Source organism: Pterocles gutturalis, unplaced genomic scaffold (assembly GCF_000699245.1).
Source record: "Pterocles gutturalis isolate BGI_N339 unplaced genomic scaffold, ASM69924v1 scaffold2020, whole genome shotgun sequence".
Lineage (NCBI taxonomy): Eukaryota > Metazoa > Chordata > Aves > Pterocliformes > Pteroclidae > Pterocles > Pterocles gutturalis.
Window position 1 is genome coordinate 1 of NW_010143084.1, and position 22,309 is coordinate 22,309.

The 22,309-nt window shown below is 38.7% G+C and overlaps 1 protein-coding gene across 1 annotated transcript; it reads left to right on the plus strand.

Annotated features, from left to right (window-relative positions):
• Positions 1 to 4,227: 4,227 nt before the first annotated feature.
• Positions 4,228 to 22,014, plus strand: LOC104469859 (zinc finger protein GLIS3-like; the record flags this gene model as incomplete). The annotated part of the gene is made up of 3 exons (XM_010084576.1): positions 4,228 to 4,389; positions 5,781 to 5,891; positions 21,873 to 22,014. Coding segments are annotated over 3 exons (415 nt in total), but the record flags the coding sequence as incomplete, so codon positions are not given.
• Positions 22,015 to 22,309: the final 295 nt, after the last annotated feature.

The following is a 22,309-nucleotide window of genomic DNA, read 5'->3' on the forward strand; positions in this document are numbered from 1 at the left end:
CTCCCTCAGTACTCTCAGGTGGATCCCATATGGCCCCATGTGCGTGTCCAGGTGTTGTAGCAGGTCATTAACTGCTTCCTCGTGGATTGTGGGAAGGCTGTCCTGGTCATTGTCCCTGCCTGCCAGCTCAGGGAGTTGTATATCCTGAGGATAGCTAGTCTGACTATTGAAGACTGAGGCAAAGAAGGCATTAAGCACCTCAGCCTTTTCCTCATCCTTGGTGACAATGTTCCCTCCTGTGTCCAACAAGGGATGGAGATTCTCCAAGGTTCTCCTTTTGTTATTCATGTATTTGTATTAGCAGTTTTTATTGTCTTTTACCGCTGCAGCCAGGCTGAGTTCTAGTTGGGCTTTTGCCTTCCTAATTTTATCTCTGCATGACCTGGCAAGATCCCTGTACTCTTTTTGGGTTGCCTGACCATTCTTGCAGAGATTGTATACTCTCCTTTTTTCCTTGAGTTCCAGGAAAAGCTCTTTGTTTAGCCAGCCTCGTCTTCTTCTCTGGCACTTTGTCTTCCTGCAGATGGGGACAGCCTGTTCCTGTGCTTTTAAAACCACCCTCTTGAGGAATGTCCAGCCTTCCTGGGCCCCCTTGTCCTTCAGGAGAGTCTCCCAAGGGACTCTCCCAACCAGTGTCCTAAACAGCCTGAAATCTGCCCTTCAGAAGTCTGTCTTAGTGGTTTTACTGGCACCTCTGAAAAATATTTGATGATCACTGCATATAGCTGATACAAATAAAAAAAGATACTAAAAGCCTAAACATGGAAGTATCAGAATAGGACAGTAACATTATGTTGTATATTGGATGAAACATTACTGTAAAATCAAGCGCTGCTCAGGTTTCAGTATTTCTTAGAGTATTTCATTGTATTTGTTTTGGTTTTAGAATCAATTTCTGAGAAAGCATTATTTATAGTGAGAAAGCAAATAATTTATATATAAAAATTATTTGGGATAAAGTTAAGTCACTGGATAACAGGAAATACCTAGATTCAGAAGTTATCTTTTACATTAATTAACATGTTAATATAGCAGGAAAAGACAAAAGAAAATACACTGTTTGATGCTGAACCAAAACTAATTCAGATAGGAAAAAAGTGAAGATTTTTAATACCAGATAATAATAGGGGACAGTTGGATTAAGTTGGATTAAGAGGAAGCTGGGCTGTCTTGTAATTGACTTTTAAAATCAAGACTAGATACTTTTCTGTGAATGGATCAGATCTCAGATAGATGTCAAGGTCTTCAGTCTTTGTTACGCTGGTGATCAGCTGAGATAATCAGAGCAGTTCCTGTTACAGTGATAACTGACTAATTTCTTAAACACTTGGCCACTGTTTACCTGCTACTAACATTAAAGTATTCACACAAGTATTACCATGCTGTTTCTACAGTGTAAGGGTCTAAATGTATTTCATAATGAAGCTTGCTGTGTAATTCCAGACAGAGATCAGAAGTGCATGGTGCATCAAGGAGAGCTCTACACGCTGCACAGATTATTTTATATAAATCTATGTAACTATATTATCATTTTACAGGAGGGTTGCCTGGTACACTGAACACTGTTGTCTCTGCGTATACAAACATGAACAGCACACTCATGAGAACACGAATGTTTTAAAGTCATAATACTGCTTTTGCTTTTTTATTGGAATGCTTTACCTTTCACTGTAAATTAATTGTTTCCTGCTTTTGACAATTGCCTGTATAAAAAGATGAAGTAGACATAGATATGGATGCTCCAATGAATGTTTCAAAAAGAACTCCCAAGTTTAGGAAGTACAGAGGGGAAATTTTCTTTATGAGCTACTTAACAGTTTCAATTTGCATGCAAGAGTAAAAATAAAAGCTCAGTAACTGTGATTTCTGTATTGCAGTTTAGGAAAACATTACACAATTAATTCCACATAATACTTCCAAAAAATCTAGTTTAATCAGGATTATGTTTGGGAGTGTTAAACAGCTTCAGAATGCCAAATGCATGCTAGGTACTGACTAATTGTAATAGAGGTGTTACATCCTCCTCTTCTACCACAGTTTATAACTTAGAAACTTCATCAGAAGAGTTCCATTTCAAAATACAACTACCATCTGCCTGACTTTTTTCCCCCATAGGTAATCATGTCTTCCCTGGAATACTTTCACTGAAATCTGATTATCAGGAAAGAAGTATGTTCTGTGTTGTTAAAAAGAATATATTTTCATTCCTTTTATCTTAAGCAGTAGAGATTCCCAAGCTTCAAAAAGTCTGTTTTTTAGAGTAAACATTCATTAACTATTATGTAAAGGTGGTCTTCCTTATAACACAGACGTGTGGTTTCTGTGTTCCGCTAGAATGACCTTTTCTGCAATATACAACTGTGTAGTCTTGTGAATATGACACACAATAATTTAGGGTTTTGGAGGGAGAGAGAACTTCAGACTATCTTCTCTGCTTCCAAGTTGTGATCAACAATTTTATTTTCAAGTGAGTAAAATGAATAGGAAGAGAAATAGTGGAAAATTTTGTGTTAGCATTAGAAATGTTAGAAATGTTTGACATCTCTGTTAATGCATTATTATAGTTGGAAGTATACAAGAACTGCAAACCAGCATGTTATGCAGCAGATGCTTTAGATGTTGCACAGTGGAATACGCAGCAGCTGAAACTAATGAGATTAGTTGACTGACATGATTTAAAAAGCCTATAATTCTAACTGATGTTCGTAAATATTCAAGTCTAATTGAAATCAAATGTGCATAAAAATGTTGGTGGCAAATAGAACTGATAGATTTGTGTCCCTTATGATAAAGTATACTAGGGGAACATGATAGATGAAGAATTGGTTTTCTGCTCATATAAATGTAGGTTTCTCTGCAGATGCAGTACTTGCTTAGGTGTAGAAATACTGTGCTAAATGATTATTGGTTACCCATAGGGATTAAATCCTATTTTGATGGGCTCCCATTATTTTTAGTGCCTCATGCATTTGCTCATGGCAGAAAGGTAAAGAAAATATTTCAAAAATCATCTTCCTTTTTACACCACCATCAGCAAGGCAGAGCAGAGTGATGTTTCCCTGCATGATTTTGCTGTTGCTCTGCTGGTTGGGTTGGTTGGTACTGAGAGATGCCTGTGTTTGGCTCAGTTGCTAATACCCAAACAAGTCCAAAGCTGAGATAAGGGTAGCTGGCACAGGACTTGGGAACCCTACAGTGACCATTTGCTTTCTGCGTGCTGCCGGGAGAATGTGCTGGGGCTGTGTTTCCCAGAAAGGCCAAGTGGTGCTGTACTCTGAGCCAACTGGTCTCTTAGGGTCTCAGGGTACCATCTGTACAATGGGAGCAGGACATAGTTTCCTAATTCAGATGTGTGCAGGAAGGACAAATGCATTCTTATGGTCTAAACTAGATGAAAAACTGAACGTGAGCCGGCAGTGTGCACTTGCGGCCTAGAAGGCCAACCGGATCCTGGGCTGCATCAAGGGAAGTGTGACCAGATAGAGGGAGGTGATTCTGCGCCTCTGCTCTGCTCTCGTGAGACCCCACCTGGAGTACTGTTTTCAGCTCTGGGCCCCCCAATGCAAAAAGGATGTTGAGATGTTGGCACGGGTCCAGAGGAGGGCCACAAAGATGGTCACAGGGTTGGAGCACCTCCTGTACGTAGAGAGGCTGAGAGAGTTGGGGTTGTTCAGCCTGGAGAAAAGAAGGCTCCAGGGGGACCTTATAGCGGCCTTCCAGTACCTGGAGGGGGCCTACAGGAAAGCTGGGGAGGGACATTTTACAAGGGCATGCAGTGACTGGACGAGGGATTTAAACTGGAAGAGGGCAGATATAGACTAGATATAAGGAAGAAATTTTTTCCTGTGAGGGTGTTTAGATACTGGAAGAGGTTGTCCAGGGAAGCTGTGGATGCCCCATCCCTGGAGGTGTTCAAGGCCAGGCTGGATGAGGCTTTGAGCAACCTGGTCTAGTGGGAGGTGTCCCTGCCCATGGCAGGGGCGTTAGAACTAGATGACCTCTAAGGTCCCTTCCAACCCAAACCATTCTATGGTTCTACGGTTCTAAATGGTTCAAACCCTGCAGCAGCACTCACACAGAGAAGCCAGGCTTTCCTCAGCTCTGGAGAGGCATCTGGCCGTGGCAGGCTGGAGGTCTCTGCAAGGCTTTTCACCCTCCTGCCCCATGTTTGCTGTTGTGGTTTGCTTTGTGTGCTTTCCTTTCAAATAATTTCTTTCTCTTTTCTAGTTTGAGGGTTGCAAGAAAGCCTTTTCCAGACTAGAAAATCTCAAGATTCACTTAAGGAGCCATACAGGTGAAAAGCCGTACCTTTGTCAGCACCCTGGCTGCCAGAAAGCATTCAGCAACTCCAGTGACCGTGCCAAGCACCAGAGGACACACTTGGACACTGTAAGGAAGCAGAAGTCCCATTGCAGTCCCATGTACATTAGACTGTGTGTTCCTTTCCTCCAGCTTGGTGGCAGCAAGTAGCCCACAACCTTAGAGAAAGGAGAGACAAGTGTCTGATGAGGCTGTTTAAGCTGTTTCAGAAGTGACCCAGTAATGTAATCATGGATGAAGATGGGCCAAACTGGTTGATAAAAATGCCACAGCTCCATGGGCTTTGCTGCAGGTAAAGGCAGTAACTTTGTCCCACTCAGGTGATCTTTAGGGAACCTGAAGTCGCTATGCAAACATGCAGAAGCCATCTGCGATAATAACTGCTATTCTCAGTTAACCTTAAGGCCGGGGCACATACCAGAAAGAATAATTTGGTAAATCTAAAAATTTTCACACCACCAAATTGTTCTCTGTGAATTGAGTCACAGCTGAGATTTGTTTAAAAACTTCCATAACAAAAGATCATGTTTCATCAGACACAAGCCATTTCCAAAGGGCAGAAGTCCAGAAAAAAAAACAAGAACAATGCCATTTGAATTAAATGGCTGTCACAAAACTTAAATTATGCATTTTGAGTAGTCGACAGTATGGCTGGTAAGTTAACAATTTGTACCAGGTATTTTCAGAAATGCTTTGTGAAACGTAAATAGCTAAATTGCACAATAGCTAATTTCAGAAAACAATTGGACCTAATGTTCATTTAATACTCTGTATTGTGGGCCTACAAGTCTTGAAGGAAGACAGACAGTTTAGGATAGGTAGAAGGAGGTGTTTATAGAGATTTATATTTACTTGGTGAGTTAGATTTATTGGGCTTTCTTTTAAGAAAACTCTAAAGGTATTACAGGACTTGTATCTTTCTAAAATGTTATTAGAAAACGTGAGCTGAAGGAGTTTGTCTTGTAATTCACATTAAATGTGTATTTTTGTATGTAATGTTTTGAAACTTCAGTATTCAATGCTTCCTTTGGTTTTGGCTTGCTTTCTTTGCAATGTAGTAAACTAACACTTTTTCTTGTTCTCTTTCTGAAGCAGACTCTTCTATAATCCTAAGCAGTCTATCTGGGCCTTTACTGCATTTTCTTTACCTGATCACTAAAGAATGTAATTTCTGATTAAGTCAAAGATTTCTCTGAGGCTGGAAGAATTGTGAGTATAACTAGCAATATGCATTGAGAAAGGTGCCATAATAAAAGCTTTCCTTTAGTTTGTCTTCCTTATAAACCTTGCTTTCCCCCTTTCTCTTTCTAATAAATTATCGAGCATTCTGCTTCTCATAATGTACAACATTTGTGTTCTGTAGTAATGTGGTTTGCAGCATCCCAAAGCTCAAAAGGGATCCTCTTTAGTTAAAATAATCTGATGTAACAGCTGCTTTATCCTTTTTCTTTTTGATTTAGAAGCCTTATGCATGTCAGATTCCAGGATGTACTAAACGATACACAGATCCAAGTTCTCTGAGAAAGCACGTGAAAGCCCATTCTTCCAAAGACCAACAAGTCAGGAAAAAGGTAAATTTTTTACCATGTTGACTGGTGTAAAGCTTATATGGACGTCAGTGTTCTAATATTAGATGTTTCAATGCCTCTTCTGTGCTGATTTGAGACTGTTGATTAGAAAAAACAGTAATGGGAAAGAATACATATTGTTCTTACATAGATGGTAATTTCATCTTTGACTTAATGGGGCTGCCTGCTTTAATGCTTTTTATTTTCTGATGTGATGATTAATCACTAAACATACATAATGAGGCAAATCAAAATAATTTTGAAAAGAGGAATTTTTGTTCTTTCAGTTCTACAACTTAGTAAATACATAGTATTACAAAATCTAGTTTACATGGCCAGTCTCAGATGGAAGGATGGACAGATTGAGGGCAGATGAACAGTATGTGAGATTAAGCTCTAATTTTTATTTCCATATGCCAGACACTTCCAAATACCAAGACATTTCTCGACTCCGTTTCCCTGTGGATGTCATGTCCATGAGTGAACAGTTGTTCATACGTATAAGCACATCTTTGAAGAGCTGAGTTGTGACCTAAGAGAATTTTTTTAGCACTTTTCATCATATCTCCTATTAATCACTGGCACTATTTTATTAGATTATTTAGGTCATTGAGGATAAACATCTAAGCTTTCATTTTAAAGGAAACTGGTCCTGAGAAAAGGAGAACATGCATGAGCTGGTGTAGGGATAGATAAACTTTTGAGATGTCAGCACCGTGTAAAACAAGTTATAGTTTAGAAGTTTTAAAATTAAATGCATAGCTGTTCATAGAAAGTAGCAAAAAAATTGCTTTATACAGAATTGGAAGCACCAAGTGGCCGTCTTTAAAGATGCAGTATACAAATTTGAAGAGTAAGTTTTGATTCAATGGTTTTTTGAAGCAGGACATGACAGCAGAGACCTGCATGACAGCCTCTGAGGAACTGGCTTGTAGTATTTTTGAGGAATTTCCTTTAAACTTACGAGTGCCCACTGCTGTGGGAGATGTGCTGAGATGAAGTAACTGAGCATTCATTTCCACCTTAGTAAGTAGTGCTTTGGCTCCCTTGCCCCTCTGCACCCTGCCATAGGCCAGACTGCTGAAGGAGGTTGGTGAGCACTGTCGCGCCTATCCCAGGAGGGCAATGCAGCCACCCAGACATTGTATTTTACAAGCATGTAAACTAAATGCCAGTCATAAAGTTGCATTCTGAGAAATTCGTGTGTGATGCCTCAACTAAAACTGACATAATGAACCTGAATGCAGGTATTAAACTGCACTGTAACATTACTGTCACTGATAGTGAAATAACATGTTATCTCATCTCTCTCATTTTGTCAGATTGCCATGCTATGTGGGATTTTCCTTCCTGCATTTCATTCATTATTTGATTTTGCTCATTTTCCATTTCTTTTTACTGACAAACAGTTTAAACCTGGCCCTTTTTACTCCTTGCTTCACTCTCTATGGGCACATTCTAGACTTAAAATTGCTTTTTTTTTGCATCCCTGCTGGATAAGGATTTAATTATGCTTATTAGTCACCTGAGATATGCTGATATGTGTAAGGGGAAACAACCCAAACCTCCAGAAAAAAGAAAAGAAAAATAGTGGCATCTATCAAGCCAGATACTTAAAGCATGAAGAAAGGTTGCAATGTATAATGTGTACAAGGCGCAGCGTAGTTACTGGACCTTTGAGAACTTATAATTGCTAACTAACATCATGCTTTGGTATTTGAAATATTTCCTGGCAGTAATAATAATTAAAAGTAAGAAACAATAAACTTTATTAATGCAGAATTAAGGTTATTTATGGCTTTAATTAAAAATTAAAATTGGCTTAATGTCAAAAGTCTTTACAAAACTGTGAATTCATCAAAAATAACCATAAAAATTCCAAGGTGATAAAGGCACAGTGGAGTAATACTTCCAGCCCTAGGGATCTATTCTGTTGAAAAGAATGAAACCCTTTGCTGTCACACCCCGTTAGTCATGGGTTCATTTAATATATTGTGCCTGACTGCTTTTAATCATCCTTTAACCTCCCCCTACACACCAAGTGGCATTATTGTGGTGTCTTAAGTTGCTGGCTTTCCAAGACTACCTGCAAATGTGTCTTTGATGCTGCATAGACTAACAATAGCACGATGAGGTTTATGCATAACAGGGGAACCAGATACTTACTGTGCTAACTATTAAATTGACTCTTCAGCCCAGGTTTTCTAGATCTGTCTTCAAGGCTTTGACCCTTTCCTTGGCTCTCTAAGATGGGTCCAGATTATGCAATGTGATATAGAAAAATTTTAAGTAACTTCTCTTAATGTATGTTTATGACTTACCATGTAAGGTAAAGATGTCTTTTCTGCAAATCTTGTAAGGCAGCCACTGTTCCCCTTCTCCTCCCAACCCCCAGCCTCCAGCCATCCACCAAATACATTTAACTGGGAATCTTTCCAGCTAATAGTATGAAATCCTATAGACCAAGAAGATCCCGACACAAATACATTTAATGTAAGCAATTTAGTGGATAGTACAATGAACTTTCATTTACTTTTCAAAGGAAGGCGGAAGAGTAAATTGAGCCATGCCGGCTTTAATCATCTTTGTGTAATTTGTAAAATCCTTTGTTTGGATCCTTGTCCTTTGCCCATGAGGGCAAACATCTACACAAATACCATGCAAACACCTGGGAACAGATGCTGAAAATGTCTAGCAAACCATTTTGGGTATAATCTCTGTGCATCATAGTATTCAGTCTGTACTTTTGAAATGTTTTAGTTAGATAAAAAGCAGTGCTTCCTATCTTATTTTAAAAAGTAAAAATTGCTTACTGTGCCTCAATGTTGTCTTCCCTTGGGGAAGGTGGATGGAGGTCTTTCTAAGCAGGGAAGTCAATGGTAGGAAAGTAGACAGCACCCAAAATGAGAGCACAAAGCGATGCTGAGAGGAATGCTAACGTGCAACATGCCCCTGGACTACAATTACTTTAAAAACTTGTCGTCTTTTAGTCATCTCCTCCTTTCAATTTTGAAAAGACAACAAACTTAAAAGATTTTTTTGTAAGTTGAACAGTTACCTTGTGGTGCTTATTACCACAACATATAATGGAAGTTAAGAGCCGTGTGGGATTCAAAGGGAAATGGATGTTTCTGTGTTTGATGAGCCGGGGTTAAAAAATGAACATGAGATTTGCAAGGGATATTGTGCTTCGAGATCATGTTTTGGGATAGAAGTCAGCATCAAGCTAAATAGATTAGGGAAAAGCATGGTTATTCTGTACAGCTTATTTGCAGTTTCTCACTCTTTCTCCTGAAGTGCCAGCTGCTAGTGGACACAGTGTACGTAACTTAAAGCAGTCTGGATGGATCTTAGGCCTGATCTAGAGGAAGCATCTGCTTTTAAATTCATACTTTATAATAATCTTCAGGCTGCGTAGTCTTAATTTATGTATTCTACTTTTTTCCTTCTCTTGTCCTACTTTAATAATCCTTTTCTCTTTCACATTCTTTCTTATTCTGTCTCCCACCTTTGTAGCTTTGGGTCTTTAGGATTTGCAACCCAAACTGGACATCTGTAGGTGGCTGAGGTGTGTATGCCGTGGTAAGAGAACTCCCAGGACTTTCTTTTGCCCCAGATATTTCTATATTCTCTCTCATATTTCACCCAGTTTCTTTCCTTCATTTTTCCATATGTAGAGTTCAACTAGATTTTCAATTTAGAAAGCATATTGCTACATACAGGTAAATGCCACTTAAACATTTGACATGCTGTATTTTTTGCTAACCTTTATCTAGCTTGGACCTCATATTCATTTAGGATCTCATGAAACATTTACCTTTTCTTTTTACCTCACGGCAGTAATTACCTAACAATGGTTCAGTGTTTTCAATCTTCCATGAATTTTCAAGGCAAACCAGAACCAGAAAGAGAAATCAGTAATTTATTTTCCTTTTGGGAAACTCCAAAAAGGAGAGAAATTCAGTTTTCAGCTGAGTCACTTACTGGACTAGCAGCTTTTATATGAAGAGGGTCTATAACAGCCTAAACTGATTATTACCCAGAGTCAATGGTACACATTCAGGATTTTTGAATGGAAGGGACAAGGAAGAAAAAATTAAGGGGCTGAAATTACTATTTAATTTCTTCTTTCAAATACCCAATAAAAACAATATTGTTACTTTGCTTGCTTTGTGGAAGTGCAGAGAATCAGAAGAAAAGGTTAGGAAAACAGAAGGATGAGTGAAGGAGATATTTGCTTCAGCTAGTCTTCATATTATTTGTTTTTCTTACAAAACACTATTTTCTGATTTAATAAAATCTGAAGATCATTTATGTGTTGATATTTTTTATTCTGAGTATAGACCGGCTCTAAAAATTGCCAGCCTGTAATATTAGGTGCAGCTGTTAATGGTAGAAATATTGTCAACATGAAGTCAGGGTGAATCATTATGCCTATTAGATCTTATGGTTCTTATTTGTAGAACAGCTTTAATAAGGAGGCTTACAGTTGAGAGCTTTGCTTTGGTATCTTCAACAGGGCTGAGTAATTTTGTTCCTTGAGTCACCCTGTGGAGTCTCTGACTAGTCAAAAAATTGGGCACTACTTGACATAAGTAAGCTTATTTTCAGTTGGTTGCACTTTGTGTTTTCAGTAAACAACAAATTCCTTTCATCTGTGAACTATGATACTGTATTTGAAAATGTGAATCCAGAGCTCTTTAGTTCATAAGTCTTTTCAATGAAGTTAGTAAAAATGAAATTATGCAACATTTCATTAACGAAATCCAGAGCCGGCGCTAGTACATATTCAGTGATTTGAAACCAATATAGAAGGTGAATACTACCATTGTGCTCTTCATGAAGATCTGTTTGTTGTGTGAGCTAGCACTCTGCCTTGTACACGTATAATAACATTATCTTCTTCATACAAGTATACCATGAAAATCAATTTGCTATTTCTGCAGAAGTCTTGCTGAATAAATTTATATTTGTAAATCTAAAGAAAATATTGGTGTCCCCACTGTGAATGGAATAGGCCCTCCACTGTCTTTGTGTAGGTCTTGTCATGAATATCTGCAATGTCTAATGCCTTTTTTAAAGGTTTTCTCTCTCAAAAAAGTGCATTTTCAAGCAGATAAGAGATAAGTTTTAAAAAGGAGAAAAGATTGCTTTGATTTCATACAGCTGTTTGGCAAGGACAGGGTTAGTTTGGTAACATCTGCCTTATCATCTGAACAATGCAGTGGCTACGCTTTTAGATACGGTTTTAATTTTATCCATAATTATACCAGCGAACAACTATTTTCATGTATAATAGTTCTTTAAGCCAGTGTGTCCTGCAAAAAAAAATTAAAAAATTAAGAGATTGTTTCAATTTAATTGAAGTGTAATAGGTGAGGGTAAAACTGGTTAGCTCCATCTTTGTGGAAAAAAAAGAAAAGATAATTTGAGAAGTTCAGATAAACAAGACCAGCTAAAGGGAATACAAAAGTTTTAGTCTGGACCTTGAACTGAAAGACAATTTCTTCCAAATAATATAATCTTTCAGCTGAGCAGTCTTTGATTCTTTGGCAGTTTTAACAGTGCCCAGACCTTGTCTTTGATCTTGCTGTGTAAATTAGTTCTGGATCAGATACATTATGAAGACAAGCTTTGAGATACTGCATGCTTACCTGGCAGTTGCCTCTGAAAGCTGTCTGTCTTCTGGAAACCTGCATCATCGCAGCTCATTCAAATGGGTCTGGAGGAAACCATGCCTGGATTCAGCTGACCAGGTAGCTTAACACTTCAGCAGATGCATAACATAGTAAGTGATACTCCTAGGTCTCTACTGGATTTTTCAATACTATGCAGAGGAGCATAGATCAGCTAAAGTGTGCAGTGTTTAGTGTTAGCAATATTTTGCTCCTTATTTATTTATTTATTTGTATTTAGTCTTAGTCTAACACAGCAATTGTGCTTCTGTCTATTTTTCTGGCTTTTTCCAGGACAGGATTTTTGTACTGTCTCTGCCAGAAAGCAAATATCACTGAGAGATAACTTTGGTAAGGGTGATCCAAAGGACATTTCTGAAATTTGCCTACACTTGGAGGTTTTTTTGAATTGTAGTGTATATGGTACATCTACCAAATCACTAAGGAATGAAGGGGTTGGTGAAACGTCAGGAGATAAGGGATATGCGCATAGACTTCCAGCTCGATTAATTTCTATCTAGTAGTCTTCCTTTTTGACACAGATTGGTCAACTGTAAAATGATGGCTGAAGAGTGGCTTTTGGGGGGTTGTCAAAGCATTCTCCCAATGAAGATGGACTCTTCCAAGATCTGTTCCTGTGATATCTGGTTGGAAGGAGATCTTTTTGGGTGTTACTGTACTGAGGAGAAATAAAGGACAGGCAATCAGGGTCTCTAATCCTGCTGCTATTTTTGCATGATTCTTCCATATTGCATTTATTTCTCTTTCAAAAGCCGATCAGCTAGCAATGGCTGGAAGTTTTCGGAATACTTTTCCTGATTACAATAAAGAAAAAAGGTCCTACATTGCACTGCTGAAATGAAGCAGACTGTATGACACCTCCCCCATTTCCACTCCTGCTCTGGACTGTAGTAGAGGCTAGTAGAGCAGAGCAGTCCAGAGCAGTAGAGCAGGGGAGCATGTTGGAAATAGTGAAATAAGGATATGGATCGTCTGGCCAAACCAGTTCCTGGAATTGCCTTGCAGAGTGGCATATGCTGACCTTGATCAGGGTTCCTATCTGAGCTGAGAGGGCTTCACAGAACCTACCTTGCACAGCTACAAATGATCCTGCAGATACTGCTCTTCTGCCACTGTGCAACCCCCATATTAGCAAAAAAAAGATATAAAATCTCCACCTTTAGAGGCAGATCTCAATAGCTGAATTCTTCTGAAGCCTAGTCATTTTATATCCCTTTTCTACGGTTCACCTCTTCTCTCTTAGAGCCCTGTTAGGTATAATGTATATGAACCTGTCCATCTTAAAATTAAAATATTAAGAGAAAAGGAAAAAAACCCCAAGTGCTTAAAGACATGATATCCCCATATTGAGCAGTATTTCTCTGGAAATAAGACATACAAGTGTTTTAATTACAAGTTAATGTGGAGTTTTCTGTAAAGTTTTGAGAGATGGGCTACCTTTGTATTTTGTGGGCCATGTCAGCAAATACATTATTGCCTCAGGAAAATAGTGCAGAGCTCTTGCTTCTCACAGAGCTGCACACTTCTTGATTGTTCATTGTTTGCATTGTTTTACAGTAGAAGCAATTTTTTTTATTGTGACTACATGTTGATTTTACCACACAATCAGTGAAGCTACAGTTTGTTTAAAGACTTAGAAATAAACAAAATTTTATGCCAACATTTAGATTTAGTAGAGAGAATGATAGAAAGCAATGTCTGGTGATTTTCTTTAGCTAGTATCTTTCCTTTATTTACTTTTGCAACATTTACTTCCAGGTTTTCCTTTCATTTCCTTTCATTTCTCAGTATTTGAACTAGGCTTTTTTTTTTCTGAATCAAGAAACATGGTGCTTAATGTGTTTCTTACAGGAAATAAATTCGCTTATTTTTTATTTTTTCTAACTCTGAATGTTTGATTGATGAGGGAAGAGGGAGCCAAGGAAGGTTAAAGCATTGCATCATTAGTATTTAAGCAGGTTATTCAGGCACTAAGCTAGCTACCAGTGACATTGTCTATTATGTGACTATATTAATCTGAAGGAGCTGCTCTGTTTGTGAACACCGGCCTTGCAGGGAGTAAACAGACAAATCCTACAGTATGAGCCTGGTTTCCTTCTGCATCTTTCAAGTTTCAGTTGCCCTTGTTCAAACTCTTAGTTCAGATTTCACTGTTAAAACTGCAAAAGCAAGAGAATGGATTGAAAGGGAAGCAAATCTATTTTCTTGCTTTGAGAGCAGTTGAATATAAGGATATTTTCCCTCATTTGTTCTCTATGGAGTCCATTTAAAAGATGTCACTAATGCAAAAAGAAGTGCATTCAGGGGCTAAGGGTCAGTGAGCTGTGCCCATGGCAACTAAGAAACTATTCTGCAGAAAAAGTGCACTAAAGAGTAAGTGTTTTAATCCCCAACTTTAATCCCTTTGCTTCCTGTTTTCAAATTGAAATATAAATCAGGCACCATGGTGTGCAGCAATTTTTCCTGAAAGGGATGTTGGCAAAAATGGATTAGGAATGGGCAGCAGTGTTTAAGGAATTTAATCATACAATTTGTTGGAAAACTTTTGTGACTACGAATGACTGGTTCTTTTGAGTGTGGTCAGTGACAAACAAGAAAACAGACCTTGAAAGCAATGGAGGACTGTCTGTGGCTGACCCCCCACCTCCAGCTGCTGCAGTGGCCATGATGTGCACTGTGGTGGGATGCACAAGGCGTGCCTCGCAAGGAAGTTCCATCATGGGGGGTATCCTTTGTCAGTGGTGCATGTAGAGCTCTGCTCTCCAGGAAGAAGGAAACATTGAAAGCCCGCTGTGGTTTTCACGGTGCTCTGGCTGGTGTGACAGTTGTTATAATCAGGAGATTGTTGGTTCACTCTTATGTTAACGTTTGCTATTTCACATCATGAGTCCTCCCTGCACTTGGTTTCTGCCCTGAGTTTGTACTCCTGTGAGCTTCAGCTGATCTCCTTGAGGGCAGAAAGGCTCTACAGAGGGATCTGGACAGGCTGGATCAATGGGCCAAGGGCAGTTGTATTAAGTTCAACAAGGCTGAGTGACAAGTCCTGCACTTGGGTCACAACAATCCCATGCAACGCTACAGGCTTGGAGAAGAGTGGCTGGAAAACTGCCTGAAAGAAAAGGACCTGGGAGTGTTGGTTGACAGCAGACTGAAGATGAGCCGGCAGTGTGCCCAGGTGGCCAAGAAAGTCAACAGCATCCTGGCTTGTATCAGAAATAATGTGGCCAGCAGGACTAGGGAAGTGATTGTGCCCCTGTACTCAGCACTGGTGAGGTTGCACCTTGAATCCTGTGTTCAGTTTTGGGCCCCTCACCACAAGAAGGACATTGAGGTGCTGGAGCGAGTCCAGAGAAGGGCAACGAAGCTGGTGAAGGGTCTGGAGCACGGGTCTTACGAGGAGCGGCTGAGGGAGCTGGGGTTGTTTAGCCCGGAGAAAATGAGGCTCAGGAGAGACCTTGTTGCTCTTTACAACTGCCTGAAAGGAGCCTGTAGGGAGGTGGGTGTTGGTCTGTCTTCCCAAGTAACAAATAATAGGATGAGAGCAAACAGCTTCAATTTGGCCAGAGGAGGTTTAGATTGGATATTAGGAAAAATTTCTTCACTGCAAGAGTTATCAAGCACTGGAATAGGCTGCCTTGCAAATTGTTGAGTCACCATCCCTGGAGGTATTTAAAAGAGGTGTAGAGGTGGCACTTAAACATGTGGTTTAGCGGTGGACTTGGCAATGTTCAGTTAACAATTGTAATCAATGATCTTAAAGGTCTTTTACCCAGATGCACTTCAGTCTGGACTTTAAAAGTGCTATCTTGTCCATAATGCTAGTTAAATATCGCCAGCATCTGAGCAAGCAAGATTGAAGCTGTATCAAGGATGCCCAAGAGGTTGCAGTTAACTCCCCTGACAGCAGTCCAGACAACCTTCAGTTCTTTAATACTGTCCTCATGGAGTGTCCCTGTTCCAGGCTGGCACCTTGTCTGTGTCCATTGTTGGCATGCAGATTTCACACTGCTGGAGATGGGCAGTGGCAGCTGTCCTGCATTGGCAGGTGCTGATTTTGAAGACCTCGGTCCTGTTCCTGAAGCAGTGATATACTGGCTTCACTGGCAGTCCCCGTGTGAGGAGGGTGGTCATCTGCCCGTTTGTTTTCTTCTCATGCTGCAGAGCTCTGCCCCATTTGCTGATACAGTTGTTTGTGACACTGCACACTCAGCTGAATTAGGGCTTCAACAACAACAAAAATTCTGACCTGAAACAGAAATGCCCCACAGTAAATGGGAGTCTAAATCAAATATTTAAAGTAAAAGCCAGTGTTATATAAAAATGTGAAATCTGAAAATCTTTGTTTCTGTATACTAGCAGTTGCTGATATTATCTACAGATTTTTGTGGTAATGTCTGGTAACCTGTAACAAGGAAAAAAATATGTTTGTGGTTAATGAGGCACCAGGTGGATGGGTACTTGTTTATATTCCACATTTTTCCACTCATGAAGTGAAATTTGACAAATATGTATTTTCAGAAAGAAAATCATTCTGCAGTACAAGTGGTTTCTTTGTCAGCCTGCATATACTTGGAAAAGCACATGTCTAGCAATACCATATACTATATAGCTATATCTCCAAAGCAGTCTGGTACAGAGAAGTGATTTTTTTTCTGCTTTACAGATGGCACAGCTCAGCTCTAAGATTCCTGTTCACGCAAAAACCAGGTACAAACCTCTTAGAACTGCAAGAAGAGGATGAAATAGGAAGGGTCACAGCTATAATGTAGGTAGCATTTTATATAAGATAGTTGCGCGTTTTCAGATTTGATACAATCTGATATGGGACAGGGAGAGAGGTAATGTGTGTGTACATGCACACGTATGCATCTGTATGAGTGCTTTCCAGTTCTATGACTAGAGTAAGAAAGAAACTACAGCAAAATCTGTGAAAATGTGGACTTCTCCAAGACAGTGGATGGCACAACAAGGGGCATACTTAGGAGCCTTTTATGTTAAAACACATTGGTTCCAAATATGTGCAGCAAAATAATAATCATTTTTCAACAGAACTATCACTGAACAAGTTTTTTTGTTTATTTCAGGAAATGGCACTTAACATTTCACTCAAACTGTACTTCCCTTCCTCAAAGTAAGATTCTCAGTGTGAATTTTATTCGAAGTTTCCTTTCACATCTCTCACTGCTGTATTTTTTCCACTTAAATGGTGTTCTTGGTGTTCTGCATCATTTTAATGAGAAGATAACACAAACTATTCCTCATATTAGAGTAATACCCATCAAAAGAAAACTCTCCGTTCCATATATAATGAAGGTAGACTTCATTTCAGCATCATCAATCTTAATGTAACAGTAGTGCTTCAAAATCAGAATTTCTTCTTGACTTGAAATTTGCCAAAGTTAGCTGATTGAGAAAGTTCCAGCTCCTTTTGATTTTTAATGCAAGAGACTGAAAAACATTTTCAGTATGTTTTCCCAATTTTTGCTAGGTCACATAGATGGAAGCCATTTTTGTATTTGAATTCAAATGTTTGTAGTAAAACTTTGACGGGAGCAAAAATAACTATTTCATGTACAGAATCTAACATCCCTACTGTGCAAATAGGCTTGATTTTTACTGTGTTTTCCTTGCCAAAGATTTAATTGAAACAGAATGTAAGAGCAGATGAAAGTAGCATGTGCACATATCTGAAAGCTGTGGTAGACTGCAGAATAATGAATGTTGTGGCTCTCTAGAAATCCTACACATATGACTCATTGGAAACAAAGGTTATTGGGGAAACCCTTCTGTCTGCATTGCTGCTTTGCCCCAAGATGTTGGTAGCCTCCAGAGGCAAGAATTAGGACACTTAGCAAGCGTAAACTTTTATTGTCTGTTTTCAAAAAGGTTTAGTACTGTGCTAGAAAGCACTGCACTTTGAAGCTGATGTGCATGAGCAAAGGGATAATCTAGCAAGCAAACCTATAATAAGAGTAAACCCTGTTACACAGCATGGCTTCATATTGAACTTGTAATTTTCTAGTGGTCACATCTGTGTACTGTCAGTGTCATGATGCTAAGAGGACATAGTTGTACTCTAACTGCACAAGCAAATACTAAATTCTGGCTACTCCTTCAGAGGAACTAGTACAATATAGAGCTCTATTTAGACAGGTCATGCTTCCCTTTCCTAATGCCAACTTAACTTATGGACAATAAAAATGAGTGGAAGACTACTGGCTTATTCTCTGCTTGACAAATAGTGTTTAGTAAACTCAATACGCAGACTATGTGAATAACAGAAATTTCTCCTTAGCTTTATAATGAAAACAAAAATACACTTATAGAGCTATTACAATTGGTGTAAAACAATTCCTCTCAATAAAACATAGCAGTATTTAGGGAGTTTTTGCTGGTTTTAGACATGGCAGACACAGGTCTAACTTGCATCAGAATAAATAGACTATAACCAATGTCTCTCTTGCCTATGGAAATACAGCATACATACAGTCCATTAAGCCTGCTCTCACAAAAGCAAGATTTAAAATGCTGTGACTTGATGACATAAATGTCATGTTTAAATGACAGGAGGAGTCCAGACTTTGCTGAAGAATTACTCAAGTTAATCTGAGTACATACAGGCAGGTTTTTAAGTTACTGAGGTCCTATTTTATGTCATTTGGAAACAAACTAATAATGTTTGAGAAATCCTAAACTACTTCTTTTCTGACTAAGGGTATTAATAAACACACATTTATTATGTTTTCCTTGATGGTGTCTGATTTCTATTGAACAGGAATAATGCTGAAGAAACTAGCCAGGTTGTATGAAAACATGCAGATCTCAGATAAAACACACAGTGGGTAGAGAAATATAAAACAAATTATCTTTTCCTTTAAGGAGACATTTTCTCTGGAATTGTGTAATGCATCGAATCAACAGTACGTCTCTGCTCGTGGTCTCAAATATAATGAAACGGAAAATTGAAGAATGTAGGATCTTACTCCCTTCTAATTACTTCTGCTTATATAATTTAATCTTGAGTAACTATTTAATCATATCTAAAATGTACAGGAGTAGAATTTCCATCCATTGTTCTGAAAGCTGATAAACAGTTGATTGTCACAGAAGTAAAACGATTGTAAATGATAACTGACAGTGATTTGTTTTGTGTATTAGAAAAAACTGCCACACTGTGGTAATGGGAGTGTCTCAGATTCTCAAATACGAAACTTCACAAGTCAGCCATGCAACTGAGCTATTAAAATTGAAAATCTATTATTTAGAACAAATGTTCATACAGGAAAGTTGTAAGTGAGCTGAGCAGTTGATTGTTAACTTGCACTTTGGTCTGCCATAAATTTAGGCTACGTAACAGCACAGAGAAAATGTCTGTGCTCAAAATGGCAAAATTATCAGTTACTGATTTCATCATTCAGCAAGGTAACTTTCTAACCTTATCATTCTCAAAAACAGATTGGCAAGTTTTCAGTCCCAATGTGATTGTACTGGTGCTCAGCTGAGAGATCATGAGGGAAGCAAGGTGATCATGGGGGAAAGGAGGCATTGCAGCCAGGATTCTGGGAAATTATGATTTATACAGAAGTCAAAGAGAATGTCAACTGCTTCTACAGCTGGTTGATAAATCTACAGTTCAGGCTGGAAAACAAATGCATTGTCTTCAAAGGAAAGCAAGAAACACACTGCAGCCGTTATATCTGGTCAATTTTTTTTCTTCTTTATAGCTTAGCTTTTTTAACTGAAGACAAAATTTTATGGATTTAACAAATGACTGGTTTATTTGCTTGTTTTTAAGGTCATCTGTCTTTTCATTGATGGTTCTGTACTAAAGAAAAATGGTAACTCAGTTTTCCCTGCTCTTGACAAAATGCAAAACATTGGTTTGGGGGGGTTTAAACTTTTTGTTAAAAGTTTTCTATAAAATACACAAAAATATTTGACTGAAGCAAAATATTGACATATTTCTGGTCCTGCTCTGCTAAACAGTAGAGTAGAGAAGAGGTCCTCTACCCCTTGCTCCCTACCCTTTCTGATGGTGCAACAGTAATTACTCTTCAAGAGCAACTCGCATGCATTCCCTGCAGTAAAGGAGAGTAAAGTTATTCCCATCACCTATTATCTGCTGAGGGTTTATAGAAGGTCTGTGGTAGTATTTTTAGTGGTAATTTGAATTAGCAGTGTGTGTCTGCAGTTGCACAAATCAGTGTAATACCCACCTCTTGCTCAGGTTATTTCACGTATGTTAAATATGTATATTGTCATTCTAAAATTACATATTATAACATACAATACCTGTATGTATGTGTATGTAAGTTTATAAAATCTATATTTCTAGCCCTTGTGACTGTAAATACGAACCACTAATAACCAGTGCATGGATTTAGAACTATCTTCACAAATCAGATCACAGCTGTCTCCCAGTGTTTGTTTCACTGTTTTTGGTTTTCTGTTATTGATCCTGGGTTTTGTTTGTTTTTATAAGTGTTGACTGTAGGGCAAACCAGAAAATTTATGTCAGCACAGGGTGTCATGATAGATTTGTTCTCAGTACCAAAGGATTTGCAAATGCAAAATAAATCTCCTGAACAGTGCAAAATAGAAAAATGTGTAAAATACATACAGTCACCCTAACTCAGGTGCTTGTGATGTGTATACCAACTCTTCACTCTCTTGCACTGGTTTTATACTAATACATATGATCAGAAGTAATTTGAGTCATTATCAGCACCTTGTGGCACAGCAATGAGTCTTTCTACAGTTGCATTCAGAGTCATTGCCTCTTACTACTTTTTCTTAATTTCTTAGTATAGAATGGACAGAAATTTCTCTTTTTGTTGCTCTTCCTTCCCTTAGTAGTTTTTCAGACGTGCTAGGTTATGTTCTAGTTACTGTCACCTGCTCACTTTTCGTGGCACCAAACAGAAGCCTCAGTTGCATCTGTGAGATTTGCTTCTTGGGACTTTGATGCGTGAGTGCACCAAATCCTACTTCACTAAGTCAGGTTTCAGTCTGTCATGCTGCATGAACTATCTTCATCAGCGTGGGTGGCAGGACAGGATATTTATCTGCATCTCGGCCACTGCAGTGGCCTGTGTGCACAGGAGCACAGACCCTCCTTTTTCATGCTTTAAAAGGAATACACCAGCCAGTGAGCCGAGATGGCTGTAAGGGTCGGGCAAATTTTTGTTATATATGACAGTAACATCAGGCAGGGGGTGGGGACAGGCATCCGTTCCAGCAGCCTGCAGCAGCATCCATCTGCTGGAAAACTCAGGGTGCCGTTTTGCAGTACAGCTAGGACAGCCTTGTGTCTGGGTGCTGCAGTAGGCTTTTTCCCCTTTTCTTTCTTTTGGTTTTGTGATTTTTCTTTTAATTCTATGTTTTTATGGTACTTTATTGTGGCCTCTGGATGAGGCTGCTCAATCAGTTTCATCCAGAGGAAAACTCTTCTTATGAATTTGTTTATTAATTGTTTGCAGAATGAATTTTCTGCTATATCAGCCAGATAAACAGACTTACTGTCTGGAAAAGGAAAGTACCAGGAAAGTGGCCATGCATGCAGCTGGGATTAGGGCAGTGACAGACCACTCACTTTCAGATCAGTTCAGCCATAATGTGAAACAAATGCAGTCTTAGTCACTTTAACAATGTGGTCTCGAAACAACTTTGGTCCATATAAAGTGGTACCACTTTTATCCTGACCATCCTGAATGATACCACTCCTGGCTGCTTGCTCCCAGTCCCTGGTTTCTATTGCCACTAGCGCCTTAGTTGGCTTTTATGGTTCTTCAGTGAGCCAGTTCAGGGCACTAAACCACCAGCAACATATTTGTATTTTTTATATTATCCCTTTGCTGATATAAGAGATGTCAGACATTTGATAAATCTCTGTTATCTATTAATCAGGACACTCTTCTCTCTTTTGCAGTGTATGACAAGAGAACACACGTTAAGTCCATCTGTCCAAGGTCCTATCTGTACAAGTAGCCCTTGTCCTGAGTACAGTCTTGTTAAGCATCTGAAAGAGTTTTCTTCTTCATATTTGAAAAATGCCTGGTGTAATGGAAGATATTAACCGGGATTTAAAAGAGAAGAATACTACTTGTGCTGTAGTTCTTTCTCTAACCCTTCAACGTCTCTTCATTATAATTTTTTCATTGTTTTTTTAAGGATTTTTGTGATTTATTTCCTTCTTTTTTTTTTTTTTTTCTTTTTTTTTTTTTTTTTTTTTTTTTTTTTTTTTTTGGTCAATATTACAATCGTTTCTCTTTTATGTCCTGTGTTTCAGTTGCGATCGAGCTCAGAGCTTGGCCAGGACATCCTGAATGACTGCCTCACAATCCAGCCCCTCCAGCCAGCCCTGTCACCACATGATGCTGCAGATAATACTATGGGATGCTCTTCAGGGCCTGCTCACAATACTTACCCAGGTATAGAAAAAAGATAAACACCCTGCTACATTGTTGCTCACTTAAGATTAGGGATGATTTTGTAGAGTGGGATCTACTCTAAAATCCATATCTATTTAATTAGAAGGATAGAATCTGCAAAATAATATAAAAAGATAACTTTTTGAACAGATTTTTACACCTTTTTTGAAGGCAGGCTGGACAAATCCTATTTTGTCCATGAAAAGGCCTATTACAACAAAGCAATATTTTTGCTCTATAGGCATTTGACTTCTGCTAGCAATTCACTTCTCCCAGTCATAGAATCATAGAATGA